The 22,239-nt window shown below is 44.4% G+C and overlaps 1 protein-coding gene across 1 annotated transcript in view; it reads left to right on the top strand.

Moving 5' to 3' along the window:
• The window catches only part of LOC311234553 (uncharacterized protein), a gene marked incomplete at both ends in the record, with an annotated part of 42,554 nt that extends 20,803 nt beyond the window's left edge, over window positions 1–21,751 (top strand). Inside the window, 2 exons of the mRNA XM_084321802.1 lie at window positions 12,791–12,946; window positions 21,741–21,751. Coding sequence (XP_084177928.1) covers window positions 12,791–12,946; window positions 21,741–21,751 — 167 coding nt within the window. The remainder of the gene's footprint in view (window positions 1–12,790; window positions 12,947–21,740) is intronic.
• Between the last annotated feature and the right edge of the window lie 488 nt (window positions 21,752–22,239).

Here is a 22,239-nt window from a genome sequence, read left to right as displayed (position 1 = left end):
AAAGTCTAGACAAGACCTATCTTTCAAAATATATCACCAATGCATGTTTTTCCATGATTCTCATTACCATCATTTTCAAGGTGACATAATACTGTGATGAATCTGAAGAAAATCTCCATATTCCAATAAATCTAACTTTATGTTAAACCTCACATGAAATGCAAAAAAAATCTAAGATTTGCATTATATCACAAAAAGAAATGGCATCAGTAATTTCCAGCGACTTCAATTCCCAGGCATTTCCAATTCCCCATTACTACTAAATGGACCCTTGTCCTATTAAAACAACAACACAAAAATACATCTTAGAAAAAATGTATGTCCTCCCATGATGCTTCAATGAAAAGATAAATTCAGGATATATATACAGTAATGTAAACTACTATGCTAAATCCTGATGATAAGAATAAAGAAATTGTCAAATAGGCTGTACAAAAAAATGCTTTGATAATCTTTCCATAACAATTTAATTTTATTATTATTTTATAAATCTGTTTATTAAATTTTTTTTTTTTTTAATGTACGTACTTTATAAAACATATATACCCATCCTTAACACATTGGGTGCCATGTCCCTTTGACCAGATAACCCCTTGAGTGCCCGCGCTTTAGTCAATGGCAGGTCGGGGATATTTGCGAACGCTTAAACTATATCTTAAATAATGGATATGGGTCTAAAACACCCCTCGCTTATCAATGACTTGCTTGCAGTCAACATGTACGAAACGGATTGTTTTTTTCATTGGTACATTTCCGTTTTATACCGTTTTGAATACGAGTATAGTTTCAGAGAGTTCTAGTAATTTCAGAGAAATTCTGCGATAATAGCTCTTTAGTGGAATACACAAAACACGTTTTTCAGCTGATTTATGAATAGTTATCAAATAAATGCTAGATTATCGATAGTATATGTGTACTTATGCACGCTAGAGAAGCTGGCTGAAAAATCGATTATTCATGCCGCGCTTAGCGTTAACGTTACGCACACACACAGCCACACACACGTTGTGATCGCTGTGAAAAAAACATCTGATTAACCCAAGACTGGTAACATAGAGTCCTTACCTCAGATCAGATGTTCTGCAAAAATATTAATCCAATTCATGATCGCCATTCCAAATATCGATCGCGTTTATTGATCCATCGTTATACTCCGAAACAGATAATCGACACTTCTTCCAGTCCCCTCAGTCAATGCAATAGTATCCAGTAGAGATGTTCCGATACCATTTTTTCCATTCCGGTGCCTGAGATTCCGATGCCTGAGATTTGGGTATCGGCCGATACCAAGTACTGATCCGATACCAGTGCATAAAAAATATATATATATATTATATGAATTATAATAATAATTTTATTTGTATAGCACTTTTCATACAGAGGTTGCAGTTCAAAGTGCTTCACAACAGTAAAAAATACAGGCATAAGCGAGCATACAAATAATACATTTAAATACAAAGAGATGGAGAGGTAGCAAATCACAGTTTTTCAGTAATTATAAAATTTTTATTAAATTATTTTTACAGATACTGTTTTACATATACTGTTTTTTTTTGTAATAACTAGAAAGTAATGGTATTTATTCAACAACAGGTGATTGTATAGATTTGTATCATTAATTGACAACTGTGCTCAATGAGTTAGGGCATTTGCCATGTTGTATGGCAAAACACATCATGGGAATACTATGACTAGCTTGTGGTGATTAGACATAATTCACCCATGGAACTGTTGTTGGGACATCCGGGTTGTACAGTAGGTGGCGGTATGCGCCTTTCTGTGGTTGCGACCCGCCATTAATCCCCATAGAAGAAGAAGTTGTTGGGACATTGTACGTTGTTGCTATCCTGAAGGCACTGGTTCAGTTGGCTAGTAACGAGACGGGTGTATGTTGTGAATTTCGATGCACAATAAATATTCAACATTCTCTTTTGAGACTCCGCCTCAGACTCTTATCCTTTGGCACTTGGAACTTGCTGTACATTGCTTGCAGTTCTGCAGCCATTATTGCTGGATTATGAATAGCCCCAACTTTAGCCAAGGCACCGTTATCAAGCTAAGCTAGCTGACCTAGCTCGTCTTCCCCGCAAGGTTTTCACATTGATATTTGATAACGTTAGTCAGCTAACGCTAGTCAGTAGCTACTTGGCTTGAATATGATTCACCGTGGGTGCATTATTGTTGATAGACGGCCAGTGTCAGGTCCTGGAGAAAGGACAGGCGATCATCTGATTTGATGTAACGTTAAAGTGGATGTTTTTTTGGCAATCGAAGCTTCGGGGCCGAGCTTCGATTTTAATTCGATGCTTTGAAAAAAAGAAATAATAATATTAATTATAATATTTTTTTTTTATCTTATGTTGTGGGACTTGTACAGCACTTTGGTAAACTTTGTTGTTTTTAAATGTGCTCTATAAATAAAGTGGATTGGATTAATTAATTAAGTAGCCCCTTTCGTGACTGTGACGCAGCCAACAAGGTTTCACTCGGCTGCGCTGCCTGGGTGCAGTGGGGCTGCTCTCACAGCCAACGACATGACATTACATAATTATGTTGCAACCTTCGTCTATCAAGCAAACAATTATATTATATTTAATTTATAATTTATAATTTGTAATTATATCAGACAATGCACCTACAAAAGCAGATGATTACAATTAAATTAGCCAACTTGGTAACACATTAGTCATAGCAGCATAGGCATAGCCTTATTAATGTTTTGTGTGGCGTCGCCGTTGTGTACAACGATACTTACGTTTTCTAGGTGATTTGACAAAGTTGTTGTAGAGTTGTGATATGCCATTTTCTTCTGGCATATCTGGCACTCGGCTTTTTGGGCATTGTCTTTGCATATTTTAAAGTGTAACCACACGTCTGATGACTTCTTCGTCGACATGTCTGCTGCACAAGTCCTTGTTGTTTTCAACACAGATAATCTCCACATGCTTGTTGTAGAGAGGTGGAGTCGAGGCGCCGCTTACTTTCGTTTCATTGGAATGGAGGCGCAAGATTTTGGAGGCACATTTTTTTATTTCTTTTTATGTTCGAAGCTTGTGCCATCGAACGAAGCTTCAGCCCTACCGGCAAGCAAAACACATCCGAGCTCCCCGTCACACCGCTCTGTCGGGACAATGGAATTTAAGAAAGTGTATCTGCTGTTTAAATGACAAAACAGCATTGACACTTTCATTCACGGTCGATTAAAAAAAACGTAAATTTTATAATCCTCACTCTCCGCAGGAGATAAATGACGTCATATGGGATCGGAGGCTAGACTTGACGCATACTCGCCGATACCAGCATTTTAGGCTGTATCGGAGGCATTTCCGATACTGGTATCGGTATCGGAACAACTCTAGTATCCAGATGCATGCCCCAGAAGTAAAACGTGGACCGGAGTTATTTTTTCCATGCACTTTTTCAGCCAATCCAATCCAATGATGTGCAATACCATCCGGGAGACGATAGGGGCCGGTATTTGCCCTTTTCGAGCTCAGAGCCATTCCCAATGATAACGTCAGGCTGGATGGATGAAAAATTAATGGATGTTGCTAATAAAAGAAATAACGATAAAATAATGAGGACTCGTCATTGGCACTCAACGCATGGTGAGTTAAGATGAGAAATCTCGTCGTTGGCACATGTGTTAACATAAAAAAAAATTATTGGACCTTTGTTTAAAAAATTATTCTCATTGAGATCTTTTTTTTTTACAAGAGCGCCCTGGCCAAGTCAGGCAACAGCACAATTAACAGGGTTGCAGATATTTCATTTCAACCTTTATTTAAAAATCGTAAGATTCTGAGGTTTCCCTCATTTACAGAAATGATGATCGTACAAATGTAAACAGTACATAATAGAAAGCAATATTCACAGAAAATGAAACACAAAAGAGTAATAATAATAAAAAAAATTAAATAATCTAAAATCATTAAAATCAGCTAAAACAGTTACAGGTAGTCAGGCAATGGTCTGAACACATGTTTAAACATACTAAGAGAAGGGAGAACCACCAAATTCAGAGAGAGATGTAGGACCTTTCAAGAGTTAAGAGGCATCAAAGGAAAAAGCTGATTTCCCTAGATCAGAACAAACTGATCCCTCTCCCCCCTCATCCGAGGCTCTGACACCATCAACCTCTTCAAAACCAAGCTAAAAACCCACCTGTTCACACTTGCCTTCACGTAACACGGCCCCACTCCCAAGTAGCCCACCCCTGACTTTTTTAAGCCACAGATTCCGTTGTTTTGTTTTGTTGTTGTTTGTTTGTTTGTTTGTTAATTTCAACCACTTCATCCAATTGGACATAACTTGCCTCCTTTTTTATCTCTTTTATCTTATTTGTTTTTTTCTTGTTGTTACTATACACAGATCTTTTATGTATTTTATTATATTTTTTCAATTTTATTTCTTATTTTTTCCATCCTTTCCTTGTACAGTGTCCTTGAGTCTGAGAAAGGCGCTTCTCTCTTAAAATCCAATATATTATTATTATTATTATTAAACTTGAGGGACCCTAAGAACCATCCAATCATTAGATTGAATAGGTTCCAATATTCCAATCTAGCCTTGAAGAGATATAAACAGGGTGGTGCTTACCAATAAGGGCTTTCAAAATAAATAAATACCAGTGTTTTTTCTTTTGCGCCTTTCTGCAAGAGAAGGCCAACCCACCCTATCAGGATGAATGAATGAATGAATGAAAACTTTATTTAACAGATTGCAGAATGGGTACAATACAGTACGGCTCAATACATACAATTGTTAAGGGGATGCAGACCTGAGAAAGACGTTTGTCTTGTTTCCATCAGGGTCCCCCATTTTCAATTCATATAGACATTTATGACATACACAACATATATGACATTTATGGCATAGGGACATATAGGTATTTAGTACTGATACATTTGTGACATAAGCAGTATTCAAATATACAGTACTGTTACCCCTAGATCCTGACAGAGTATATACATATGATGGGGAGGGGACTGTACATTAGGAGGGGGTGGGTGGGTGGGAGGGAAATATACATACGGCGGGGAGGGGATATATACATGCGGTGGGGAGGAGACTGTCTATTAGGAGGTGGTGGGGGTTTTGGGCATTTACGGTGGCCAGTTTCGAATTGCAGCCTCCCGTAGCCGTAGGTGCTCTTTAAGAGCGGTTTTGAATGTGGGCAGGGATTCACATTCCTTTACAGCTTTGGGTAGGGCGTTCCACATTGTTGTGGCATAATTGCGAAACGTGTTTAGTCCCTTGTTTGAGCCGAATCTGGGTTTAACATGATTTGTTGAGCTTCCTCTGGTGTAGTGGTTGTGGTATTCACTGACCTTTGGGAAGTATTTTGACATGTACATGGGCACCCCGGTCGTATAGTGTATCTTGAAGACCAGGCCCATTGCAAGTTGCTGTACTCTGTCGTCTACTCTAAGCCATCCTAGGTTGTCAAAGTGGGCAGGGGTGAGGTGGGTTCTGGGGTTCAGGTCAAGTAGTAGTCTGACCAGTTTCTTTTGTGATGTTTGTAATTTTGTTTTAAGCGCCTTTGAGGTGCTTTGGTACCATGAGGTGCACGCATAGTCATAGTACCCTTGAATGAGTGCTCCTGCCAGAGTCTTCAGGGTATTCTTGTTTACCAGAGAGGAGATCCGGTACAAGAATCTAGTTCGTTGGTTGACTTTTTTTTATTACATTGGATGCCATTTTGTCACAGGAAAGATTTGCCTCTAGGATGGAACCCAGGTAGGTAATTTCGTCTTTCCTTGTGACAATATTGTCACCCACTGTAACTGAGAAGCCGTCGGTCTTGCTGAGTTTGTTATTTGAACCGAAGAGAATGGACTCTGTTTTGCCCATGTGTAATGATAGTTTGTTATCAGCGAGCCATATGCAGATTTTGCCTAGTTCCGTGCTGAGGGTTTTTTCAACCTGCAATTTGTTCTTGTCAGAGACCAGCAGGGCTGAGTCGTCCGCAAACAGGAACAAGTTGCAGTCACAGGCTGACGACATGTCATTTTTTACATAAATTAGGAAGAGTAGCGGTCCTAGTATGCTTCCTTGTGGAACACCACAGCTCACTGTGAGGGGGGGGATAGAGTACCGTTTACCTCTACCATCTGTTCTCTCCCCTCCAGGTAGGATTGCATCCAGCTCACTGATAAGCTATCAAAACCAATTGCTTTTAGCTTGTCCATTAGAATGGAGTGATTGACAGTGTCGAAGGCCTTTTGTAGGTCCAGCATGACCATTCCGCAGTATTTGCCCGCGTCCACCTCTTGTTTGATGTGGTCGTTCAAATAGAGGAGGCATGTGTCAGTGGAGTGGGACGTTCTGAAACCAGATTGGAATTCGTAGATTAGATTTTTTTCCGCCAGGTACTTTTCGACCTGTTCGTAGACTATTTTCTCCATGACTTTCGAGATGGAGGTAAGAATAGAAACAGGGCGGTAGTTGCCTGGGTCTAATTTGCTGCCCTTTTTGTGCAGAGGGGTCACTCTCGCAATTTTGAAGTCCTTGGGGACGTGCCCCTGTTTTATAGAGAGGTTTATTATGTGTGTGATGACTGGGGTGATGGCGGCTGCTGCGTCTCTGAGGAATTTGGAGGGGATGTTGTCATGGCCAGTGGCCTTGTTAGGTTGGAGGGCGCTAAATCTTTTGAGTACCTCATCGGTTGTTACCATTTCAAGTTTGAAGTCGTCTTTGTGGACCCCTAGGTTTTTGTAGTATGCTACTATGTGTTCTACCCCATAATGCCCTGATTGGGAGGGTAGTTTGTTTACCAGTGTTGTGGCTATGTTTGTGAAGAAGATGTTTAAGTAATTGGCTACATCCAGCTTGTCTGTGATGAGCGTGTTGTCCGTCTTTATGTTTATGTTTGAGAATCTGGTTTTAAGTTTTTTACTGCAGCCTAGTTGATTATTGAGTAATTTCCAAAGTTCGCGGGGTTTGTTTTTGTTTTCCTCAGTTTTGTCGTTGATGAAATTTCTTTTTGCGGTTCTGATAATGGTGTTTACGTCATTTCTTAGTCTGTTTCTTTGGATTTTTAGTTCAACCACGTGGGCTTGGAGTTCACTGTTTGAGCTTTTGGAAAGCTTTGTCTGACTTCAGAGCATTTTTTGTCTCTGGTTTTCATAGCGGCCAGTATTTCAGTGTGCATCCATGCCTCAGCGCGATTTTTAACCCTGGTGGTTCTTATGGGTGCCATGTTGTTGAGTATTGCTGTGAATTTGGTTTTGAATCCAAGCCATGTTTCTTCAACCTGTGTACCACTGAGTTCATCTGACCAGTCCAAGCTCCCCAGTTCTAGGTTAAAGGCCTCTCTAGAGTAAGTTTTGAGGTCTCTAGATGTGACTGTTTTGTGACAGCCGGCCTTCTGTTTTAGCTTTTTGCGGGTACAGAAAATCATATAATGATCACTTAACCCGCATGCTATCACCCCTTTATTGGAGATCATTGACTTGTCAGAGGTCAAAATGAGGTCAATGGTGGTTTGTGTCGAATCGCATACCCTTGTGGGTTGGGTGATTAGCTGGCTGAAACCGTGCAGATCAGAAAATCTACTTAAGGCCTTGAAGACGGGTGCTGCCTTACGCAGCATATCCGTGTTCCAGTCCCCAATAAGAATTTTTTCTACCCCCTCCACCCCAGCTAAACACCCATCAAGTGTGTCATAAAAGCCACTCTGTTCTGGTGGTCTATAGATTGTGCCTACTAGTACTGGTTTCGCCCTGTCTAATAAGATTTCAATCCAAACAGTTTCAATTTCATCATGGTTAAGGTCAGTACGGTTGATGTATTTGGTATCCTTGTGTATATACACACAGACGCCACCTCCATACTGGTTCCTATCCCTCCTGACTATTGAGTAGTTTTCAATTTCAATCTCTGGATCCTGTACAGATGAGTCTAATTTTGTTTCTGTGAAACACAATATGTTAGCCTTACCGTTTAAAAACAACTGTTTGATTTCAGCCAGTTTAGGTCTCAGGCTATTTGTATTAAGATGGAATATGTGAAGTCCATTTTTGCTGGTAATCAGATTGACGTCGTCACACTTGAGGTAACTCTGTTCATTTGTGTCCTGTCCTGTGGTGGGGGGAGGGGGGGCGTTGTTGCTGTTTGTGCCGTGGGTGGGGAGAGGGGGAGGGGGTTTGATTGATTGATTGAAAAGTTTATTAACAGATTGCAGAATGGGTACAGTACAGTACAGCTCAGTACATACAATTGTTAAGGGGATGCAGACCAGAGAAAGACTTTCGTCTTGTGATTCTTTGTCCTTTGCTGGAGTCTGTATTCCTCTATGTGAAAGCCCGCGATGTGGGGGGGGGGGGGGCTGGTTGTTTACATATGTGTCTGATTGTACTCCATTGTGGGGGAGGGGGGGTGCCTTTTGTCCTGGCCCCGGCCCGGGTAGACTAGCTGGCATGGCGGGGCCAGCCAAGCTAACCGTTGGGTCCTTTGTGGTCTCGATGTCCCGCGCCGCTCTCCCTCTAGCCTCTCGCCAAGTCTGCTGGGGCTTCGGTGAGGGTGTGTCGCTGCTTGCTGGTCGGCTGGTGCAACTGCTGGCTGTTGCGTGGATGCTGTTGATCTCGACGGCTGGCGCCGGTGTGAGGAGCGATGCCTCGCTGTTTTGTCCCCGCGACGTGCTGAGCGCCTCGGTTGTGAACCCCGGTTCCTTCCCTCTCGCTGTGGCCTCTCGTGGGTTCTTTTGCAGAGGTGGCAGAGGAGGAATGTTGCCGTTGATCATGTCGTTAGCCGCCGTCTGTGTGGGTAGCAGTTGATCTGTTGTGCTGGCGAAGCTGGCTGCTGCTTCTTGGGTCAGCTGACTTAACTGTAGTCTCTGGTTCCGTGTCATTACGGGACCAGGGTTCTGATGTATGTCACCCGACATGAGCAGATATAATAAAAACATTGATCTCTTATTACACTTGCCTGTCGGGGGTACAATGGTCAGTATCATATCTGTCACCATTAATAAACCTAAGACCTGAGTGATATGCAGAATCCAGAGGTTTAAGAGCTGATGCCGCAGCATGCCTATAAATTACATCAACATATTCCAAAACTGATAAGAACAACAATTCTTTTATCAAGATTATCCACATGGAACTGTACATTTCTCGTCGAGCCACAGGCCAAGATATTTATACTCTGTGACTCTCTCTATACAAGAGCCACTGACTGTAGATACATGCACATTATCAAAGTCAATATGTCTGGCTCTTGAAAACATTTCCCATTTCGCTGGTCGCCCTCCGGCTTTGTTTACCTAGGAGTATTTGTGACACCCACCTATGATACATTGTTTAAGGCCAACTCCCCCCCCCCTCTTAGACACCATAAGGGCAGACTTGGTTAGATGGGCCCCCTTACCAATCTCCTGGCTGGGTAGGATAGCACTCGTCAAAATGAACGTACTCCCCAGACTATACCCTCTCCAAATGATCCCAGTGCTGCTGACAAACAAGGTTATCAAGGTGCTAGAAGGCTGGCTAAGCTCATTCATTTGGGCCAAATTACAGATGGATAGTGAAGATGGGGGTCTAGACCTACCTAATATTAGACATTACCAACTAGCAGCACACCTTAGGGTACTTGTCGACTGGTTCAGATCAGACCCACTGTCAATCTGGCTGGACATTGAATCCTCACAGTCTAAGTCCCTCCTATGGAACCTACTATTTATCAAAGACTTTAAGTCTGTTAGGAAAATATGCTCCAACCCCATCACACTATGCTCCGTCAAGGCCTGGAAGACTGTCCGTAAGGTGGAGGGCCGAGCCAAGCTGACCTCCCCTCTTACCCCGATCGTAGGCAATCCTGACTTTAAGCCAGACCAAATTTGCGGCGGCTTCAAGGCCTGGCATAAGCAGGGCATAACTGATCTTGGCCACCTGTTTGATGGCCAGACCCTAATGTCCTTTACACAGCTGCAGCAGCGGTATGGCCTATTGAAAGCGGAATTTTTTAGATACCTACAAATTAGGCAGTTTATCACCAAGGACACCTCACTTTTAACTAACAGCTCCACCTCGCAGGTGGAGAAAGCCCTCTCCTTGCAGATCCCCAAAAAACGAATATCTATCTTCTATAGTACTCTGAACCTTATTTCATCTTTATCTTCCCTTGTTACTAAACAGTCCTGGGAAAAAGACCTGGACATAGAGATCACAGATGTAGACTGGCAGGATGCATGGACCTAGGCAAAAAAAATCTCTGTTTGCAACCGCACCAAGGCTATTCAAGTTAGAATCTTGCACCGCATTCATATTACCCCTGCCCTTAAGAGTAAAATGGATCCCAATACATCCCCACTTTGCTTTAAATGCAAGATAGAGACTGGAAACCACGTCCACTGCTTTTGGACCTGTGTAAAGCTTCAGAGCTATTGGTTCGACATCGTAGAGGAACTATCTGACATATTTCACACCCCCATCGAGCTGGATCCCCTCTGCCTTTTACTAGGCCTCCCAGACATTCATATTGCCAATTTCAAATGCACACGCTCACGGCCACACATATACGCATGCACACACATAGAACACACGTCACTCACACACATGCAACATGCAAGCGTAAATTACACAGGCATATCCAACATTCATACATAAAACACGCACATAGGTAAGGCACACGCACACATGGGTAGGTAGAACACACATATATATAGCACACATAGATAATGCACACACATAAGAGCCACATTTATTATTTATTTTTTAATTTTAATTTTACTTTCTTGTTTGCCTGTCTTGTGCTGTTATTATTGTTGTCGTTGTTGTTGTTATTGTTACTATTATTATTATTATTATTATTATTGTTAATGTTATTGTATTGTGATGTCTTGTTCTATGTTGAAAAATGAAAAAAAAAAACATTTATAAAAAAATAAAACAATACATTGGACCATGTCTACACCAACATATATACTGTACTTCCTGTGTATCACTTGTGCCGCCGACTCAGATTCCCCTAGGTTAAAAAATAAATACGCAATTTAAATCAGAAAATGTTCCATGTTGACTATTTCTGACTTCTGACAAGTTTTTTTCCATTAACTAAAAATAGACAAAAATGTCATCCGTTTTCGTTGACTAAATCTAGACTAAATGAAAAATAAATGAAGATGACTAAATATGATGAAAACGAAAAAGGAGCACTTGACACATGACTAAGACTAAAACTAAAATGAAAATAGCTGCCAAAATTAACCCTGCTGGGCAGTGATCTCTGATTCCCAACTCAAATACTCTGCAAGCTGAATTATTATTACATCTATTTTAGAAAATCGGATCAATTGAGGTGGATTTAGCCATGTTTTTCAGGTTTGGCTTGGTGGGTTCAGTAACCAGCTGAGGAAGATATACATTATCACTAACCTCCTTAAAGTAGTTGGAGGCATTACTTAACCAATTAACATTAAAATCACCAAAGACAATCATCTCAACGTCTGAATAATGGAGAGTAACTCTGCTAGTTTATCAATGGAGCTGATGTCAGGTGATTCAGTTAACACTAAAATATCAGAATCAATCTGAGAGACCAGAATCTTCAGATTATCCATATTTTGTTGTTTTACCAGACTCCTTACATTTAAATTAATTAGTCCCAGGCCTTTCCTATGTTTAAAAGAGTGTGGACTAATAAGGCTGATTCAGGTGATGACACAGTGGCATGAAGGAGGGGGAGGGGTCCGCGAGTAGGGTGTGGGATGTAAACAGTCAATCACGTGACTGGACAGCGTGCTGTAAGTTAGCCACTAGCATACGGCTGCTGTTGCGTTTATCTGATCATCTTCAATAATAAAACGTAGAATTCATCTTTCAGAGGTTTATTCAAAAGTGAACAACAAACAGGAAAATAATAAGTTGCAATGGGGAAATTATACATTGCACCGGGCAGAATATCTTATCGTCACTAAGCCAATGAAATGGCTTTTCAGAATATAGTATCAGACCAAACAAGGACACGTTTTTTTTCCCTTTTTTTTTAATAGCAGACTTAAAAGTGGGTCTAGAATTTCAACAGTTCTTCGTTTTAGAACACAGACTCTCATCTCCTGCCACAACTGTCCATATGAATTCGATGACATTCCCTATTTGAGCACAAATAGAATAGCCTTTTGTTAGCAAAAAGAGCCAAAGTCTCACACTAGCCAGTCTGTTTGGATGGACTCTTGTCAGTTCTAAAAAGCGAGGAACATTCCCAAAACAGATTCAAATGTCAATGAAAGCCATGTTCTGAGCACTGGAGCCAGGTGTGAAGACTGAGGATTCTACTCAACAGGCCAGTGTGGGAATGGGACCAGAGATAAAAACAGACTTTCCACGTTAACTTAAAAAGTTAAGAAGAACAATATTTGGTCAGCTCAGACTGCTGGCGAGCTAGGATAGACTGTAAACATAACGAGCATAGACTGTAAAAGATGAGATACTCATGTACATGTCTTACTTTATAGCCTTATGTAATAGAAATGTCAAACCTTTGGCCAATATCTCATCAAGTGGAATCAGATCCATTCTGGAGGAAAGCTGGGAACCTTTTCCTTCTCCTCTGATGTTACTGGAGGAGGAAGCTTTATGACAACTTGGTAATAGATCTGACCAACTGTAGTCGATACAGATCAATCAAATGTAGCTAGTATCACCCTGATAGCGATATTGGGTATATGATCTGTGCATCCCTATATAGGCCTATTCGTTCAACATGTTACTTACCTGGCAAGAGTGTAGTGTTTGTTACTTTCAAAAGTAATGGTTACAACTAATTACATTTAAATTCTTCTTCTTTCTAGACTCCGTTGCCTTACAACTGTTTATCTGTGAAGAGGAGGTTCCCCCTGAGCAGCAGGAGAGGAGCCCCAGTCTGGACCAGGAGGAGCCAGAGTCCCTACAGATGAAAGAGGAACAGGAGGAACTCTGGAGCAGTCAGGAGGGAGAGCATCTTCAAGGTCTGGAGGAGGCTGATATGATCAAGTTCACTTTCAACCCTGTCCCTGTGAAGAGTGAAGATGATGAAGAGAAACCTCAGTCCTCGTGGTTTAACCAAACCCAGGACCCAGAGTCTCTACAGATTAAAGAGGAACAGGAGGAACTGTGTCAAGATCTAGAGGAGGCTGATGGCTCCAAGATGACCTTACAACCTGTGAAATATGAAAACTATAGTGAGAATACTCTGTCCTCACAACTCAGTCAAACCCAGGACCCAGAGCTCCTACAGATTAAAGTTGAACTACATCCAGGGCTGGAAGAAGCTGATCGCTCCAAGATCACAGTAGACCCAGTGAAATGTGAAGATGGTGAAAAGAATGATCAGCCTCTTCAAACCCAAAGGGAGAGAAACGGAGAAGCATACTCTTTACCCAGCACTTCAACTGAACAGATGAAAACAGAACCTGATGCTGAGGACTGTGGAGCATCAGAACCAGCCAGTAACCTAGATCCAGCTGGTGATTTACAACCAACTAGAGATGGCCAGCTCCTCTCTTCAGACTGTTCGGGAAATGAGACTGATGACAGTGATGACAGTTCTGAAACTGAGACTGATGACAGTGATGATGACATTTCTGAAACTGAGACCAATGACGGTGATGAATGGAAGGAGACTGTAGGGCCAGGTTTGTTGACTCTGAAACCAAAGAAGACACAGAAAATACAAAGTTTGTCTAACAGCAGTCCTGGGTTCAGAAAGAAGGGAAATCTGAAGATACACATAAATAAGCATATTGGAAAGAAACAATTTAGTTGTTCAGTTTGTGGAAAAGGGTTCAGTATGAAGCGAGATCTGAGGAGACACATGATGACTCATACAGGAGAGAAACCATTTAGTTGTTCAGTTTGTGGGAAAGGGTTCAGTAGAAAAGTAAGTCTGAAGGAACACATGATGACTCATACTGGAGAGAAACCATTTAGTTGTTCAGTTTGTGGGAAAGGGTTCAGTATGAAGCGAGATCTGAAGAGACACATGATAGCTCATACAGGAGAGAAACCATTTAGTTGTTCAGTTTGTGGGAGAGGGTTCAGTAGAAAAGAAAGTCTGAAGGCACACATGAAAACTCATACAGGCGAGAAACTATTTAGTTGTTCAGTTTGTGGGAAAGGGTTCAGTAGAAAAGAAAGTCTGAAGGCACACATGAGAACTCATACAGGAGAGAAGCCATTTGGTTGTTCAGTTTGTGGGAAAGGGTTCAGTATGAAGCGAGATCTGAAGAGACACATGATGACTCATACAGGAGAGAAACCATTTAGTTGTTCAGTTTGTGGGAACGTGTTCAATCAGAAAGGATCTCTGAAGATGCACGCAATAACTCATACAGGAGAGAAACCATTTAGTTGTTCAGTTTGTGGGAAAGGGTTCAGTATGAAGCGAGATCTGAAGGGACACATGATGACTCATACAGGAGAGAAACTATTTAATTGTTCAGTTTGTGTGAGAGGGTTCAGTAGAAAAGAAAGTCTGAAGGCACACATGAAAACTCATACTGAAAAAAAAAAACATTAGTTCAGTTTAAGCTCAGAGTAGATACAAGATACAAGAGTTTTATTTGTCACGCAGGGAGCGAAATAAACTTTTTGACTCACCTGCCAGTGGCGGGTAGATGGGAAGAGTCTACCCGCCAAGCACATTTTTTAAATAAAATATATATTATATAATCATACTTGTAGTTGTATTATCTGCGAGACATCGCCACCACGCAATAAGTCAAAATGCTTGCTATCTGCAAACAGCTCCACTGTCTGTGTGTATACTTGAGTAGCCTCCAGCTCCAGCAAAGATTCTCCGGCCCTGCAGCTAGACCCTATATTCAGCTAGACCCTACATTCAGCATGCAAGGATTCTCCGGCGATGCAGCTGGACCCTATTTATAACGTTACGGTTCATTTGTCAAATCACATTCAACATGCCCTCAGCTAGAATACGCATTCAATCAACGTTATAAGACATTGATATCAGGAGCTATCTGTAGCTACTGCTAGCCCGGTTGTAACTGAGGGGTACAATTCCCTGACTGTATTAATAAGTATGGTATCATTAAACCACTACCGTCTTATGTACATTACTACTGGCCATACAGTACACGAGTATATGATGAGAACACCTCCACAATGATACGGTTCCACACAAATCTGGGTTAAGAATATTTATTAGCAGCAAGAATACATAATATACTTTACTTTCAATGCGCTTATAAGGCAAAGGAATGTGCGTAGGCAAATCAATAACGAATGTCCATTCTCATAGTACGCAGGAGATAATAATACAACCTGAATATTAGGAATTATATCTATGGTACTCTGGGGAAGCAGCGGGAGATTCTGGTAGGGGGTTCCCACCGGTTGTAAGCCAGCAGGGGGAGGAAATGTTCGAATGCAAAGTCTGGATCAGCGGAGACTCAATAAGCTCCTGCTATGGGAGGCGGTATATTACTCCCTGATCGGCAGACGAAAGCAGCAGCTGTAATCCCAGTATGCGTGCAGCACAGGTGAAAGCCGGCCAGCCTCTCCTGGAGACGGGCTCGAGTGATGCTCCTCACGTCACGGGTAAATCCCACAGTAGTGGGGTGTAGACGATTCTTATCCGCTCCAACAGCCTGGTCCAAAGCAATAATAATAATAATCCAGCCGGAAAGGGGCTCTGCATTCACCGGTGTAGATCCTCCGGTGCGCGGTACTTCACATTAACTAGGTTGAACTTGACGTTATTCAACTAAGCTCTGACACTTTACTATCCTATTCGCACGCGGCTATAAGTGCTCTATTTAGACGCACGGTTGTTCACTTCACTTGGTCGTTGACTCGTGATGAAGGCTTTACTAGTAAGGAGCAAACGATACGTTGAACAAACATATTAGGATAAGACAAGACTCTATTTTGGGGCAAAACGGGCCCACTTCACCGCACGTCGTATCGTGGGTGAGGCTTCACTTGGGTAACTCGAACTACTTCTGTATTCACCTGCGCCATATTTATACGTTAGGCGAATAAACTAGTACCAGCCTTATTCCTGTCTCGTAGTCTTGGGCAGAACCGGGCATGTTGAGACAAGCCTTGACGGTGGCTTTGAACTCGACTCTGGGGGTATGGCAATGGCGCTGGTGGAACGTTATCCAATAAGAGAACGAAATATTATGGTCTGTACTAGGTTAAAGGGATATTCCGTGTATATGTACAAAGAATACACAAGGGATATCAAACGATATACAAATATTATGCAATATATATCAATCAGTAAATATATATATTCGGTTTAATCTGACCCTTTGTAACAGCCGCCTCCTAATTAGTCCCACCTAATTAGCTAAGCAGAGACAGATTAACCGCACTGTCCACTACTCAATGTCCGTTGTGAGGGTAGGCAGTTCACAAAGTCAGGGGGTCATGGTCGTCATTAAGCGAGTCGGGGAGCCTTGGCGACTCTATCAGCCTCGCCACGGGTCGGTTGTAGGTCCGCCCTTGGACGAGCAATTCTGCCGCTCTGACCTTTCCGTCGGCACCAGTGGTCACTTTGCTTACGCGGCCGGCCGGCCACGCAGCTCGGGGTAGTGACTGGTCTATGATCATGACGACTGGACGGGATGAAGGGGGGCTTAGGAGGAAGCGGGCCTGAGACTGCTTTGATCTGTGCTTGGCTGTGCCTCCTCCTCCTCCGTCTGTTTCTCTTGTTTGCTCTGTACCCCGTCTGAGGAGGGGCCGGTGCCGGCCGCACCGTCAAGGAGTTGCTTGGGGTGCTGGGTTCGAGGTCAGCTACGTTTGGAGCGCAGCTGAGGGGGGTGGAGTTCCGAACTCCCTCTGGTGCCCACGGTTCTCTCACGGGCCTCTCGCTTAATGTTAATAGCCTCTGCTGTACGAGGGAGTGGCCGGTGTCGCTCGCCTTTGTGTGTAGGCAGCGTGTAGACGTGGGTTGACTGTCAAGTCCGTAGAGGGGGCCCTGGAGCGTCCATCCCAGTCGGGTCTGAACCGCGACAGGGCATCCTTTGGGTCCGATGTGGGCCACCTCAATTGGGAGAATGAGGTCCGCGTGGTCGGAGCCGATGAGCAGGGTCGGTGTGGCGCCGTCGATAAGCGGTATAGGTAGTTGACGTAGGTGCACATACTTGGCCATCAGCTGTGGGATGGGGTAGGTGTACTGAGACAGGCCTATGTCGTGGCTGGTGAAGACGTTGGTTATACTATACTGCTTCTCGGGCTGGTCCACCGCTGCTATCTTGAAGGAGACCTTTTATGGTCTTCTGGTCCCTTCTGATGGTGCGTATGGTCATGGTATCTTTGACACCCCGCAGGCCCAACTGGGCTGCTGCGGAAGCGAGGAGGAGAGTCTTTTCAGACCCATCGTCCAGGACGGCGTAAGTGTCCAGGACCTTGTCCTCGTAGCTCAGGAGCACTCTGACCACTTTGAGGAGCACTCGGGGGGTCCCGCTATGCTGGTCAATGTGGAGCACTCCTGTTGGTCGGTTGCCTCGTCGGGCTATTCTTATCATGTTATCCTCGCACAAGAATCGGCGGTGACCGGCTTGTGGGGGGTCAGACGCAATCCACTGCTCCATTTCGGCGATGGTCAGTTCCGGGAACACGTCGCACTGGTCCAGCCAGTGTCCTCCGCGGCAGTACGTACAGTCGATCTTCCATACCTCCTTTGCCGGGGGGTTGTCACCTGTCTGTGGTGACACAGAATCTATATGGTGCGAGTCGCACCGTGACTCCCAGTGTCTGCTGTAGCAGTCGGGACACCAGGGAGCGGTCTGGTGGAACTTTGGTGCTGGTGCCACCGCCTCGGCATGGTACATTACCGCGACGGGCCCACTCTGTTGTCCTGGCTGACGCCTGTTGATGTCATGCAGGACCTCCAAGTGGGTGCCACCGCACCTGCTGCACTTCTTCTTCAAGCGGCACTCAGCTGCTAGGTGGCTGCGCACGCAGCGGAAGCAGCGGCGGTGGTCCTTGATCCACTGACTCACCTCGTCCGTGGTCAGCTTCCCGAAAGTGTCGCATTGGTACAGCCGATGTTCTCCCTCACAGTACTGGCACTCAATCTTCCACTGGTCCTCTTTCGTCGAGGGGGTGTTGTGGTTCTTGTGCTGCGGTACTGATTCGGCTTGGTGCATAACGGTCACCAACCGGCGGTTATCTGTTGATCCCCGAGGTCCTGGTCTTGGGCTTGGTCCACTCCATACGAACGTGTCGAGTCGTAGGCTACTGACCTCCCTGGCGAGGAACTCAGATAGGTCTAGGAGGGATGCCTCTGGGCCGTTGGGGTCGCGGTGGTCTCTCTGCCGCCTGAAGCGCTCTTGTCGGGCGGGAGGGAGCTTCTCTAGTATCCTCTCTACATTAGAGTTAGCGTACAGTTCATAGATCCCCTTTTCCTTTTGGGACCCCAGCATCCCTACCAGGGACTGTACCTTGATAGAGAGGTCATCTAATGCTCTGTTGTCTCTGGCTGGGGGGAGACGGTCAATGTCTCTTATCTCCTGTATCACATAGTCCCATATGCGTCCATAACGTTGGTCGAGGGCTACTAGAGCCGCGGTGTATGGGGTAGTAGAGCTGGAATATGCCAGCGCTATATTGTGCGCTCTGGGCACCTTCAGGTGCTTGAGTAGGATAGCATACTTGTACGGTTCATCTGGTACGTCGGACAGCATAGTCTCTAAGCACATTCGTAGCTCTGTGTACTGTGCTCTGTTCTCGTGTGTGAAGTCCGGGAACGTCGGTGTGCCAAGGTACGATGCCATGGATGACTGGCACATCGGTGAGCGTTGGGGGAGAGGCCTCCTGGGCGAGTCTCCCCGTGCGTGTCGTCTTGGGCTGGTACTTGGTGGGTACCGAAGGTCGGGTACCCAGGTGCTGTTCCTCGGGGCTGGCGGTGCGTCAAACTCACCCGTGAGTTGAGTCGGGGGTTTGTAGCGCAGGGCCTCGGGGCTGACGTCTGGGCTGTACTGGACCTCCTGGTCCAGAGTACGCTGCTGCTGGTCGGGGCTGTACTGGGCCTCCTGGTCCAGAGTACGTTGCTGCTGGTCGGCTTGACATTCCTCCTCTTCCTCCTCCTCTTCCTCTGCTAGGACCTGGAGTTTTCGGTTCAGTCTCTCGGCGTGGTCCGGTTCTTCCCGGTTGCTGGGTCTCGTATGGACCGGCCGGGGAGGGGGTTCGGAGACGTGGACAGGATCCTCCTGTTGGTCGCTTGGTCGGGTAGGGGAATGTGTCCTAGACCCTTGTCGTGACGATCTCCGGGAGCTCCGTGCGGAGTGAGGGGGTGTCGCCATGGCAACCAATTTGTCCATCAGCTGCGCCTGCAGCCGGTCGCGCTCTGCCTCGCGCTGGGCATGGGCTGCGTCGCGCGCTGCTTCGCGCTGGGCATTGGCGGCGTCGCGCTGCGCATTGGCGGCGGCGTGCTGCGCCTCGGCGCGGCTTCTTTCAATGTTCTCTTCCGTCTGAAGGCGTCTGGTCTCCAGTCTTATGCGGTCGTCTTCACTCCTTTGTTGCGCCTGGACAGGCCTGTACACTGCGATGATATGATCGCGAATTGCCCCTTTAATTGGCCGTTGCGATTGGTAAATATTATCTGGGGGCGGGCTTGCGAGTAGTGCTTTCAAGCCTTGCATTCGCATTTCACTCCTAAATTATCCAAGGCGTGTGATGACGCCACTCACGCGAGCTGTCAGTGCGACACAATGTCGTGGTGCTATGAAAGAATCTGTCGGCAATGAATGAACTTACTGCGATCACCGATAGCCTGAGTGAAAAAAAAGATTTGCGCGGAGTGAATCTGGGTCACGCTATATACTTGGAACTTGTAGTCTATCGTGCGATTAAAGACCATGTCCCTATCTGCGTAGTCTATACATCCAACACCAAATCCCATAATTCCTAGCGAAACGAAACTGAATGTGAATGTGGCCGCTTCCTTTAAATAATAATATGGCTCTTGCTCCGCAAGAACAACGGAGTGGATAATGGATATCAGTCAATTTTATGACAACCACGTCCGATGTGGAGAGATGATAAGATGATGATGATTGACGTGATGATGTGATGATTGATTGACGGGGACACGGAAACTTCTAACGTTCAGGATCAGCCATGCATTACGTGAGTACCCCACTATTAGGACGTGAAATACTGTCTACTTAAATTGACACCGCGGATCAATAAAGTATCAACCTATCTATCTAATAATGAGACGATATGCAAATAATATAATACTAATAATAGTCGGTTCCCCGTATATGAAATGAAATGACTGCTGGTAAAATCACTGTTTATTTCTCGTTTTGCATAGTATTACATTCCACTTCTATAAACAATCAAAGTCCTACCGTAAGAGCCTCATACGGGTCAATTAAACCTTTTTTATTAGTCTTTCCTTCGAGCTAAGTTGGACTGAACATTTCACTGTCAAAAGCGCAAATGTAAATAAGGTTGCGTTGCAACAGTTTTCAAAATAAAGGTCATATATACAAATACCTCTCAATTCTTATATAAAAAAAGTCCCGGATATACATAAACATTAATTGGCATAGATCTCTATAAACGGCCCAACACATTGATCACTTTAGGCACACACTGAAACCAGTAACATCACAAATATGAAGCAGGTAATTACCCATACAAATAATAAACCTTTCATGAGGTTATTTACAATAATAATAATTCATTTGATTTCTAAAGCACTTTTCATTGTGAAACAAATGTATGCAGAGTTTCTTCTCCTCCTGTGTGTGTTGTGATGATCTCATTCAAGGAGCACTACACAAGCGCGCGCACACACACACACAGTTTGTTGTTTTTGTTCTATTAGTGATTTACACACTCTCAGTTGGTTCATTATAAAAGATACAAACCTGAAAACAAACGCACTTAAATGTTAAATAAAAGGACCACAGTAATGAGGCAGGAGGAACATATTTTTTTTAATAATGGTAAAATTGTTATTAAAAAATGTGCCCCTAAAAAATATTTTTTGCCCCTAAATTTCTCATTTAGGGGCAAGTGTGCCCCTAGTGAAAAAGCTTAGCGTACAGCCCTGCTGGAAGCGCTCTCGCTTGGTTGCAGAATGTTCGCGTTCACTGAGTGCTTGCGCTTGGAGTTGCGCGTGCAGGCGCTCTCGTTGGTCTGCAGCTCGTTCGCGCTCGGTGGAGGCTGCCAGGGTGGCGATGAGTGCCTGCGCCAGCATCTTGTCCGCTTCGCTGGGGGAAGACCCAGGCGGAGGTGATCGGCTTCCGGCAGTGCTCGTTGGAGATCTGTTCTCTGGGCGCGCCTCGAGGTCCGTCTCCTGGGCGTGCTTCTCTTCTGGTAGTGGGTCGGGTTCCGTCCCTGGAGCGCTTTCTTTATCCTGGAGCTCTCCGGGGACTGTCCCGTTGGCGTTGTCTGGGGGTAAAGTCATGTCATGTCCCTCCTGGTCCCCCCCGTGAGCTTGGTCAGTTACGTTAGAACCCACTAGGGTCTCTACTGGCGGGGTAGCCTGGTCGGTAGGGTTGGACATAATTTTACTATCCGCTTTAGTTACTGTTGTGTATTGACATTCTAAGTTTGCCCCTTATTAGATAACGTTACGCCCCCTGCTAATAAGTACTGCCGTGATTGTAATCACCTGTGTTGAGTTTTCCACTAAAGAGCTGTCAACTGGAATTTACCCGTGTCTCGTGTCTCCTCATTATTATATGTTATACTAAATAACCAGATGAGTATACAACAAAACTGGCGACGAGGATAATACGGATCTCACGTTGTGTTTGTTATTGTCGGCAATAGTCCGCATCTGACGTGTTTGTTTGTTTTCGCGAGTGTGCAGCGCGACGTCGGGGCTGCGGTAACTTGGCAACGGTGCATACTGCTGTGTTGACACTGTTGCGGGCGGCGTATAGAGACGGAGAAAAGGTGAAATCTCCGCGATGGGAAGGAGACTGAGTAAATGAGGAGGGGCAGATGGTGCCAGATCCAAAGACAGTAACTCAAACGAAACAAGGACAGGACTAATTGCAGGAAGATGGCTGCACTGTTTGGACATATTGGACCATTCGAGGAGACGGAACAATGGAGTTCTTACACCGAAAGGTTTGAGTATTTTGCACTTGCTAATAAGATTGAAGAGGATATCATAGTACCTACATTCTTAAGTGTTATGGGAGCAAAAACGTATAACCTACTGCGCAGTCTGGTGCAGCCAGAGAAGCCAGGGGCCAAGTCCTATGAAGACATAGTGGGAATATTAAAAGATCACTACTCTCCTAAGCCACTGGTCATTGCAGAG

Source organism: Notolepis coatsorum (genome assembly GCF_963971535.1).
Source record: "Notolepis coatsorum genome assembly, chromosome: 9".
Classification (NCBI taxonomy): Eukaryota; Metazoa; Chordata; class Actinopteri; order Aulopiformes; family Paralepididae; genus Notolepis; species Notolepis coatsorum.
The sequence above is the reverse complement of the archived record's forward strand: the minus strand, read 5'-3'. Positions and strand labels throughout refer to the sequence as shown.